At 61.6% G+C, this 10,598-nt stretch overlaps 2 protein-coding genes across 3 annotated transcripts in view; one reads left to right on the top strand and one right to left on the bottom strand.

Annotated features, from left to right (window-relative positions):
- The window catches only part of GAL3ST1 (galactose-3-O-sulfotransferase 1), a 6,516-nt gene extending 2,037 nt beyond the window's left edge, over positions 1-4,479 (top strand). The window contains exons 2-3 of one of the 2 annotated variants that reach the window (XM_031062480.1): positions 891-1,024; positions 2,296-4,479. In XM_031062480.1, the coding sequence (XP_030918340.1) occupies positions 900-1,024; positions 2,296-3,439 (1,269 nt within the window). In that variant the 5' untranslated portion in view covers positions 891-899 and the 3' untranslated portion in view covers positions 3,440-4,479. Of the gene's footprint in view, positions 1-587; positions 1,025-2,295 lie in introns of those variants that run through there. The other variant, XM_005427589.2, reaches the window with a different exon arrangement.
- Positions 4,480-8,910: 4,431 nt separating this feature from the next.
- Positions 8,911-10,458, bottom strand: MTFP1 (mitochondrial fission process 1). The gene is made up of 4 exons (XM_031062456.1): positions 10,395-10,458; positions 9,773-9,945; positions 9,480-9,703; positions 8,911-9,117 (listed from the first exon to the last, which is right to left on the bottom strand). Exons 1-4 carry the CDS (start codon positions 10,456-10,458, stop codon positions 9,042-9,044), a joined length of 537 nt encoding a protein of 178 aa, XP_030918316.1. The 3' UTR covers positions 8,911-9,041.
- Positions 10,459-10,598: the final 140 nt, after the last annotated feature.

Raw genomic sequence — 10,598 nt, 5'->3', positions numbered from 1 at the left:
GCCCCCGTGTCCCTGGAGGGGGGCGGGGACAGGGATGGGGGACACGGGGGGAGCGCTGGGGAGGGGGCAGCGGGCACAGGGGCTCTGTGTGTGTGTATGTGTGTGTGTCTGTGTGTGTGTGTGTGTCTGTGTGTGTGTGTGTCTGTGTGTGTGTGTGCACACGCATGTGTACACGGCTGATGTGTGTGCACATTTTGTGTGTGCCCTGTGTGTGTATGAACACGCATTGAGGGCTGTGTGTCCTGGTGCACACACGAGCACACGAGGGGACGGGGCTGTCTGTGTGTGCCCTCTGTGTGTGTGTGTGTTTTGTGTGTTTGGGGATGCCATCCTGCCTGCACCCCTCTGTCCCCAGTTCTGTGTTCCTGGCCCCCACCTGGGCCAGCCTGAGCTGCCATGGCCAGAGGGGCCCCCGAGCCCCCCAGTGCTGCTGGTGGGGCTGGAGAGGCTGCACTGGGAGGGTATTGCAGCACCCAAACCATCCCGAGCTGCTGCAGCTCCTGCTCCGGCCTGCAGATTTTCCTGGGAAAATGGATCCCAGCACCTTCAGGGAGTGCCTGCTGGTGCTGGTGGTGTCCCAGTGGAGAATGGCCACTCTGTCCCTCGGCTGCCCGCTGCCCCTGGGCTCTCCATGGCTCCCCTTTCCCCCAATCCCAGCCCTGCAGCCTCTCCCGCTGGGAGTCACTCGGTTTTCCCAGGGCGGGCAAAGGTTGGCTGGGCGGGCAGAGCCGCTGGGCCTGGGCCATAGATGTGCTGTGGATCATGCCAGGCACCAGTGGGATGCTTTCCTGGGAATTGCCATGCCTGTGACATGTCCACCTGCCTCGCTGGAGCCACACACCCCCAGACCCCGTGTCCCTGGCACCAACGTCTCTCCTCTCTGGCTGCAGGTGACCAGGATGCTGTGGCATGGGAAGCCCTGGAGGTCCATGTGCAAGGGGCTGGTCCTGGGGACCCTCCTGACCAGCTTCATGTTGCTGCTCTACTCCTACGCCGTCCCTCCGCTGCAAGTCAGCGTCACTGAGTGAGTCTGGGGTCCCGTGTGCCCCCTGCAGCTCGGGCTCCCTGTTCCACACCAGCAACCCCCAGCTGGAGGGGGTGACATGGAGATGGCCCTGGGGCTTTCCAGGCCCTGGTGGCTTCACACCAAGATGTCCCCTTCCTGCAGTCCCCAACTCCTGGAAGGGCTGGGGACACCGTGGGGCACTCAGTGCTCCTGGGTGGAAAGGGGAGGGAAGGGGGAAAGGGGGAGAGGAGAGAGAGGAGAGGAGAGGAGAGGAGAGGAGAGGAGAGGAGAGGAGAGGAGAGGAGAGGAGAGGACTCAAGTCTTGGGTTCTTTCACTGCTGGAGCTCCGCAGTGCTCAGCTCCTGGCTGTGCCGCCTGTCATCAAAATAATCTCCAAGCTTGTAAACAAGGTTCACATGCCTCACAAACCTGGCGCTGTTGGGTGGGGATCCTCATTAAGGATCAGTTTGGCAAGTTGATTACAGGTGTCCAAAGTCACTCAACTCTGTGGGCTCTGCTCACTGCCTCAGGCAGATCAGATAACGTCCCTTGTGTCCTCACATGTTCCTCCAGGGCCCGTGAACTCATCTGTGGGGCCAGGCTCTGGAATTATTTCCCTCTTTGCTGGGAGCTGAATCTTTCTTGGATCCCACAAGGTGTTGAGGGGTGCCAGAGCTCCACAGATCCCTTGAGGGGTTTGTGACTCCTGTAAAGGGCTGAGAGCTCCCAGACCTCCTCCATGGAGGAGTTCATGACTGCGAGAAGTTCATGACTTCTATAAGGGGTTGAGAGGTCCCTGGCCTCCTCCATGGGTCCTACAGGGGATTGAGAGCTCCCAGGCCTCCCTCATGGATCCTACAAAGGGCTGAGAGCTCACTGGCCCCCCTGCATGAATCCAGGGTTGAGAGCTCCCAAGCCTCCTCCATAGATCCTACAAAGGGTTGACAGCTCTCATATCCCATAAAAATGTTATCTGCTCCTCTCCATGGAGTTGTGGCCATGGAGAGCTCCCCTTGATGCACTTTTTGGCATCACCTTCTCCACGACCACCATGGCCATGCCCGTGGAGACTCCCTGCTCTATTTCCATTTCGAGCAACTATTTCCATTTCCAGAACCCATTCCCAGGTCCAGCACCTGTCCCCAGGTCCAACACCCATTCCCAGGTTCAGCACCTATTCCCAGGTCCAGAACCTATCCCCACACCCAGCTCCACCAGCACAGAATATCCCTAAGCCTTCTAAGTGCCAGTGCCACTCACCATGGTGCTCCACCTCTTCTCTCACCCAGGATCCCCGTGCCCTTCTCCTGCTCCTCCCACCTGGCCCAGGCTCCATCCCCGTCCAACAGCTCGGGCAGCGCCTCGGGGTGGAGCTGCCGGCCCAAGCTCAACGTCATGTTCATGAAGACCCACAAGACAGCCAGCAGCACCATCCTCAACATCCTCTTCCGCTTCGGGGAGAAGCATCGCCTGAAATTCGCCTTCCCCAATGGCCGCAACGACTTCTACTACCCCTCCTTCTTCGAGCGCAGCCAGGTGCAGCACTACCGGCCCGGGGTGTGCTTCAACATCATCTGCAACCACATGCGCTTCCACTACGAGGAGGTGCGCAAGCTCCTGCCGCCCGACGCCACCTTCGTCACGGTGCTGCGGGACCCCGCGTACCTCTTCGAGTCCTCCTTCCACTACTTCGGGCCCGTCATCCCCCTCACCTGGAAGATCACGGGGGAGGACAAGCTGGACGAGTTCCTCCGGGACCCCCAGCACTACTATGACCCCAACGGGTTCAACGCTCACTACCTCCAAAACCTCCTGTTCTTCGACTTCGGCTACGACAGCAGCATGGACGCCAACAGCCCGCTGGTGGAGGAGCACATCCGGGAGATCGACCGCCGCTTCCACCTCGTCATGTTGCTCGAGTATTTCGATGAGTCGCTGGTGCTGCTCAAGGACCTGCTGTGTTGGCAGCTGGAGGACGTCCTCTACTTCAAGCTCAACGCCCGCAAGGGCTCCACTGTGTCCCGGCTGACCCCTGAGCTGTACGAGCAGGCGACCGCCTGGAACCTGATCGACGCCAAGCTCTACCGCTACTTCAATGCCACCTTTTGGCGCAAGGTGGAGGCCTACGGGAGGGAGAGGATGGCCAGGGACGTGGCCGAGCTGCAGAGGGAGAACAAGAAGATGACCAGCATCTGCATCGACGGGGGACACGCCGTGGACGCCAGCGCCATCCAGGAGTCCTCCATGCAGCCCTGGCAGCCTCTGGGGGAGAAGACCATCCTGGGGTACAACTTGAAGAAGAAGATCAGCAAGAAGCACCAGAAGCTGTGCCGCAAGATGCTGACGCCAGAAATCCAGTACCTGACTGACCTGGGGGCCAACCTCTGGATCACCAAGCTATGGAGCCACGTGCGGGACTTCCTCAAGTGGTAGGGGCTGGCAGGTGCCCCACTTCCCTGGGGAAGAACCAGGTGCTTTCATTCTTGTTACTCATGGTTCTCTTGGTTTGGAACTGGCTGGAGGCTCTGGAGCCCGGGAACTTTTGGGGGGACCCTCCATCACCTTCCTGCAGAGCCCCAGCTTGGGCAGGAGAGCGGAGACTCTGCCTCCGTCAGCAGGGTCAAGGACTGGGGGCCCAGGGGTGGCGTTTTCCTGCAGGATCCACTTCTTCCTTCCCCATGGAAAAGCTGGAGGAGGGATTTATGAAGGATGTGGCCTTGTCACAGCAGGAGCAGGACATCCATCACCAGGTTGCTGGGTGCAGGCAGGGATGTGCTGGGACAGCAGTGGTAGAGGGTCTCCCTTGCCCGGGGTGGGCAGACATGTCCACAGGGAACCCAGCCCTCCAGGAGCTCCTCAAATCACCCCATGAGCCCTGGTTTTGGAGTGTGGGAATATCAGAACCTGCTGCACTGCCTCAGCTCTTGGGTGTGATGAGTGCAGCATGTTCTCAGCCCACCAACAGCTAGGCTGTGACCTAGAGGCACCCGGAGCCATTTGGAGATTGGAAAACCCATCCCAAAAGCCCCGGCCTTTGTCAACAGGTCCCCGTGGCACAGGGCACACCCTCACTGTCCCCCATCATCCCAGTTAGAGGAGCCCGTGGCCCTGGTCTTCCCCACAGGGGACATCCCAAAAGGCCAAGAGGGTCTGGTGACAACTGGTGTGGGGAGGAGATGGGAGTGGGTGCAGTGGGACCGTCCCCATGATGCCATCCGGGGCACGGTGGGGATGCTGGGGGCAGGGGCCATCCCCAGTGCCCACCCTGCCTTGGGGACAAACCTCGTGCGTCCCAGCTGGGCTGGATGACACCGGTGACACCACGTCCCACTGAGAGCAGCCCTGGCTGGGCACAGAGGTGGCACCTGTGGCTGAGCCACCCCCCAGCAAAGGGACCCCCTTGTCCCCCTACCTGTGTTCAGCTCCTTCTGTAAAGACCAGAAATAAAAAAACTATTTACTTTTGTAATATAACTGTATATTTGGTAGTTTTGGATATAAGGATGGGCCTGCTGGTCTCCAGCCATCTCCTCCTCCTCTGGGATAGGAGGGATGGGGTGAGGATGTTCTTACAGCCACAGCAGGATGCTCAGCCAGTCCCTGCTCCTTCTGGGAGCTCCCCAGGGTCCTGGCAGCACTGTCCCCATCAGTTCTGGGGGTGGGGGGCCCTGTGTCCCCCAGGCAGTGCTGAGGAATGAGAGCCTCAGTGCGAGTGGGGTGCCTGGGTCTGTCCCCAGTGTCCCTGCTGGGTGCTGGGGGACACCCCCATGGTGTGCAGGTGCCCCCAGGAAGGTCTGCTGGCTTCACAGGGACAGCAGAGCCATGGGACCAGCCATCCCTGGTGACACAAACCACTCGTGCCACCATGTTCCAGCTCTGCTGCTGGTGGGGGAACCCCATTTTGGGGGTGGCCATGGGACTTGCACTGCATCTTCTCCACACTCCCCCTGCAGCCAGGCCACCAGGTCAGCCCACTCAGAGGAGACCTGTGGGGGAGTGTTGGGGCTGTGATGGGGACACCTGAGACAGGCAGGACCCAGGGACACGAGCACTTCAGCAGGTCTCTGTTCTGGCTGTGACCAAGCTGCTGCTCCCAGGTGGTGTTCCCCTCCAGCAGAGCTATGATGGGACAAGGAGGGCTGCTGGGGACTGGGACTCTTTGGTGGGACCAGGATCAGCCATGGGATCCTGCCAATGGTGGAGTCAAAACTGGGGTGGGCTTAAGAACCTTGAGGTGGGACCAGGGACATCCAAGGGACCAAGGCTGAGTGATGGGACCAGGCCATGTGGTGAACTGGGATCTGCTTGGATCAGGACCATGTGCAGGAGTAAAAGGACATGGTGGGAGCAGCACCATGCACAGGACCAGCACTGACTGGTGGGGATGGGACCTTGTGGTGGGATCTGCACCTTCCTGAGGACCAGGACCACAACAATGGCATGGGGAGCCCAGCATCACACTGGGAGCAGGACTGATTGGTGCATTTGGGACCGGGACTAACTGGTGGGTATGGGATCATGCTCAGGACCACCTGCAGGACCAGTCTGAGTGGTGGCACTGGGGCTGTGGGATGGAATGGGGCCTGGAAGATGGGCACAGGCTCTTGTGGTGGAACTGGGAAGGTGTGAGAGGTGGGACCAGCCCCAAATGTGGGGCTGCCAATGGCTGCAGAGACCAAGCAAAGCCTCCAGCCCCATCAGTGCCAGCTGGGACCCATTGACACCCAGCCCCAAGTCCTTAAAGACCCCCAGCTGGTGGGGTGGGGATGCTGCTCACCGGGGATGGAGCTGTGCTTGTTGGTGCTGCTGTGTGGGGCTGTGCTGGAGGTGGCAGGTGAGTGGGGCTGGGATCCCCCTTCATTCCTCCCCTGGTTGTCCTGTGGGTGGTGGGTGCCCCTTGCTTTGCCCAGTGCTGGCTCCTGATGGTCACCTGGGGGCTGGCTGGGGTAGAGGAGCCTTCCTAAAATGATCCCAAGCTCTGAGGGTTGGGGCAAGGGGCTGCCAGGAGCTCCCCTGAGGTCCCAGCAGGGTGGGTGGGTGCTGGTTGGGGTGAGGGGGATCAGAGGCACTGGTGGGGTCTGTGGCTGCTGGCAGTGGTGTCCCACCCCATGAGCAGCTCCTGGCCTGTCCCCTGCCCTGGGCAGGGTCACGGTGCTGGGAATGCTCCTGGTGTGTTCCTGTAGTGCAGGTGGGCTGGGGACAGAGGAGCCCCTGATGTGCTCCTGGCTGCTCTCCCCGCCTTTGTGCTGCTGTCCCCAACAAGTCCTGGGGACACCTGAGGACCTGGATGTCCCTGCTGTGTCTGGGACATGCTACTGCTGGCTCAGCCCTTCCCTTGCAGGGACCACCATGGCTGCAGTTGCCTCAGAGCCCCCTGGTCACACGGTGACAGCTCCAGTGATGTCCTCAGGCATGAGGACAGGGAGGGTTCCTGCTCACCCCCACTCTGAGGAGCCCATCATGAACTTCACCTTGAGGCTCCTGGATGGTGAGTGCAGGAAAACGCTGGGGGTGAGACCATGGGATGGGTCCAGCCAAGACCCTTGGGTTCAATCAGCAGCAGTCAGTGCCTTCTCCTGGCTGGCCCCAGGACTTGGACCACCAGGAAAGGTGGCTGTCCCTGCAGGAGCTCCCCTCCTGTCCTTGTGGAGGGTGTCGGGCTTTGAGATGTTCCTAGTCCTGTGCCCAATACCACAATGGGGTTTGGGGTCAGCTCTGCCCCGATGGGTGACATGGTCCCTCTCAGCCCCATGAGGGTCCAGGAAGCTCTGGAGAGCAGGGAAAGCAGGCCTGGGGGACAGAGCCAGGATGGGAGGTGGGCTCTAAAAGGGAGAAGCTGTAGGGATGGTGGTCCAGGATGTGTCTGGTGGCCTCATCTCTGGTGGGACAGGTTTGGGGGTGTCACACTGAACCCATACTTCTCAGAGGACTCCAGTGCCACTCCAGAGAAGCTGCCAGTGCTCAGCCTTGGCTCTGTGATCCACCTGGAAGCCAGTGTCCACTTCAGTCCCAGCATCTCCATGAAGATCCACGTGGATCAGTGCTACTGGACCACCACGGAGCAGCCAGGACACTCCAGGAGGGTCCTCATGCTGGTGAACAGCCGTGGGTCAGTGCTGGTGGGGCAGGAAGCAGGGGCTCCTTCTCCAGCCACCCTGGGGTTCTGCAGGACCTCCTGATGGAAAGGGATGTCCAGAGCCTGGAGACAGCCCTGGAATGTCCTGTGTCACTCTCCTGCCACAGCTGCCTGCACGGGGAGAAGCTGGGGAACGTGTCTGTCCAGCACCAGAGAGGGGGGTCTGACCTCCAGCTCTCCATCCTGGCCCCCACGCTGGAGGGTGAGCCCCAGGAGGAGCAGGTGAGGTGGGGATGATGCCCTTGCTGGTGGGATGGAGGTCCCAGGGAGGGGGATGACCTGGGTGTCCCAAAACATTGTCCATCCTGAGACACAGTGCTCCTGCTGGGGTGGCCTCAGCTCCACGAGGTCATGCAGAAGGAGAGCAGGGTCCCTGAGGAAGGACGTGGTGCCTCAGCAGGTCTATGTGCACTGCCTGCTGATGGCATGGGGACAAGGACGTGCCACCAGGTCCTGCTTCTACAGCCACACCACGGCCAGGTACGCTGGGTGTCCGGAGACACGAGCACCCCATGGGTGTGCTGGGGGCAGAACCCACCTCTGGGAAGACCAAGTCACCCCACTGTGGTCTGGATGTCACCTCTTATTCGATGGCAGACAGTGGGGGCATCACCACAGATCCCAGCTCCCCTGTGCTGCAGAGGTGTTGTGGAGGTGCTTGGAGACATCTCCTCTGGGGTGGCACCATGTGGGTCTTGAGGTGGAGTCTGGGGACCCCCAGAGCCACCCCCCAGTTCTGTCCTCTCCTCTCCCAGCTGGCACAATGCAGAGGACCCTGTCCAGAGTACCCCATGCCACTGCTGTGACACCGGCTGTCCCGCTGCTGACACCCTCCATGGAGACATGCCAGGTACCAGGGGTGGGACAGGGTGGCCCCAGGGTGTTTTGGGGTCTTGGGAGGGCTCCTGGACCTGGGCTGGACTGCACTGGATGTATCCTCCCACAGCATTCCCAGGAGAGGGGACACTCCACCGGGAGACTGTTGGACCAGTGCTGGTGCAGAAGGAGAAGCTGCCATGGTACAAAGGTGAGGGACACCCAACGCTCTCCCACGTCCCCAAAACCCCCACCCCTTGTGCTGAACCCCCCTCTCCCCCCCAGGTGTGTTTTTGCCATTCCAGCCCCGTGCCGGACGGTGAAGAGGCTCCTGCTGGCCCTGGTGGGCAGTGCTGTGCTGGTGGTGACAGTGCTGGGGGCGCTGCTGGGGCTGGCCCTGACCACCTGGCGCCTGGGCAGAGCCCGGAGGGGACAGCGGCCACCGAGGCAGAGGTGTCCCTTCCAGGCTGAGCTGCAGAGCGTGGTGGGGGCCCTGCTCCTCAGGGAGACAGAGAAACAGGGCCAGATGGGGCCAGAGCCTCTTTCTCACCAATAAATTTGGTTTTGGTTTCTCTAAAGCTTCTCCTGGTTGGTAGCGTGTGGGTGCCACCAAGGGATGGAGATGTGCCCCTGCACTGGCAAGACACATCTGCAGGTTCCTGTGGCTTCCAGGTGCTGTGGCACTGTCCCAGCCTGTGGTGCTGGAGATGGCAGCTCCTGGCAGGGTGGATTTCATGTCCTTGGAGACCATGGATGTGGTGACAGCTCCTTGGGGACAGTCCCCAGGATGTCCCATGACACTGTGCAGGTGGAGAAGGTTCCAGGGTGGGGACAGCAAGGCTGCTCTGGGCAGGCAGAGAACCCTGAGAGATTGGGATTCACCCAGACCCAGGTGTCCCCCAGGAGAGGACAGGGCCTGGCCTTGGTGGCACCTCAGCATCACCCACCAGGGGTCATGTTTGAAATGGTTTATTAGGACCAGTGTGGAGCAGGGTGGCCACTCTGGGGGTCACCAGAGTGAGGGGTCACAGTCAGTGGGTCACAGCAGCATGCCTCAGGTTCCCCAGAGTGCGTGGGGTGGTGCTCAGTGGGACGTCGGGGGCTCTCCTGGTGCCCTGTAAAGCTTGCGGAGGCTGGAATCCATCAGGAAATCCACAGTCCTGCGGCAGGAGAGGGCGTCAGTGAGGCACGGGGTTCTTTGGGGCAGTGGATGTGATGTGGGATGGGTGGGGCTGTCCTTAATATCCCCTGAGACACCAGCGCCACCAAAACCAGGTTTAGCACAGCCTCACTGCGCTAATCCCAGCTCAGCTCCGGATAATCCCCGTCCTGGCAGGGACATGTCCTGGCTGGACCCCAGCAAAGCCCCTTTGGAGTGGACACAGCCCATCACCACCTGCTCCTCCCAGCCCCAAGCCCATACTGGGACCGGTCTCCAAGGAGACAAACGTGCTCCATCCCTGTGGGCTGTGGGATGGGGTGGTGGCAGCGCCTGTCCCCGCCCCGGGGGTGTCCCCGTTACCTGTCGATGGGGGTGATGATGAGGGGGATGGCAGCCAGCCCCAGGGCAGTGGTGGTCCAGCGGCGCATGGGCAGGGGCCAGCGGGTCAGGGCCCCCAGCAGGGCCAGCGAGGCGGCGCAGAGCCGGTTGATGGTGAAGCCGGGGATGGCCACCGAGGCCAGGCTCTGCCACACGAAGGTGTCCACCACGGCCACCCCCACGCGTGTGGGGTCCTGCGGGTGGGCCTGGGGGGGACACAGGGCTCAGGGGAAGGCAGGGATGGAGAGGTGGGGGGTGAGGGGGGTGGCACTCACGGCGGCGGCTTTGCGACCCTTGTCGATGGCGTCGGCGGTCACGTAGGCGGTGGCCACGCCGTAGCTGGCCCACACCACCGGCACTGGCACCAGCGGGCGGAAGGACTCGCCCACCTCGTTGGCGTAACCTGAGGGGATGGTAGGGTCAGGGACCGGCTGTCCCCGTGTCACCCCTGCAGGGTGTCCCAGTGTCACCGGATGGATTTCGCACAGGGGGTGTTTGTGGTGCCTGGGTCCCCTCGGACCCACTGCCACCAGGACAGCGGGGCTGGGGGTGCCCGCTGCCAGGGCTGGTGTCTGTGACTGCCCAGTGCTAGTGACAGTGCCCAGTGGGCTCTGTGTCTGTGCCCAGTGCCTGGCAGGAACCAGTAACTGGTCCTGGGGTCCAGTGTCCCTGCACAGTGCCAGTGGACGGTGCCATAGCCAGTGTCGGTGCTGGTGACAGCGACAGGTACCTGGTGCTGTTACCCTGTGTGCTGTGCCATGCCAGTGCACAGTGCCAGGGCCTGCTGTGTGGTGCTCCTATCTGGTACCAGAACCCCACATCAGCGCCCAGTACAGTGTGCAGTACCCGGTGCTGGGTGTTGGTGCCCAGCACCACGGACCCAGCACACTCCGGTACCAGTGCTGGGTGTCGGTGCCCGGTACCACGGGCGGTGCCCAGCACCCGGGGCAGTGCAGTGCATGGTGCCCGCTACCCGACGCAGTGTCACGTTCCTAAAGCAGGGCTGGCTGTCAGTGCCTGGTTTCTCATGTGGTGCCAGACATTGGTACCAGCGTCTGGTGAGTCAGTGCCCAGTCCCTGGTGTTGGTACCCTGTGACAGA

The sequence above is a fragment of the Geospiza fortis genome, unplaced genomic scaffold (genome assembly GCF_000277835.1).
Source record: "Geospiza fortis unplaced genomic scaffold, GeoFor_1.0 scaffold224, whole genome shotgun sequence".
Taxonomy (NCBI): Eukaryota; Metazoa; Chordata; class Aves; order Passeriformes; family Thraupidae; genus Geospiza; species Geospiza fortis.
The sequence above is the reverse complement of the archived record's forward strand: the minus strand, read 5'-3'. Positions and strand labels throughout refer to the sequence as shown.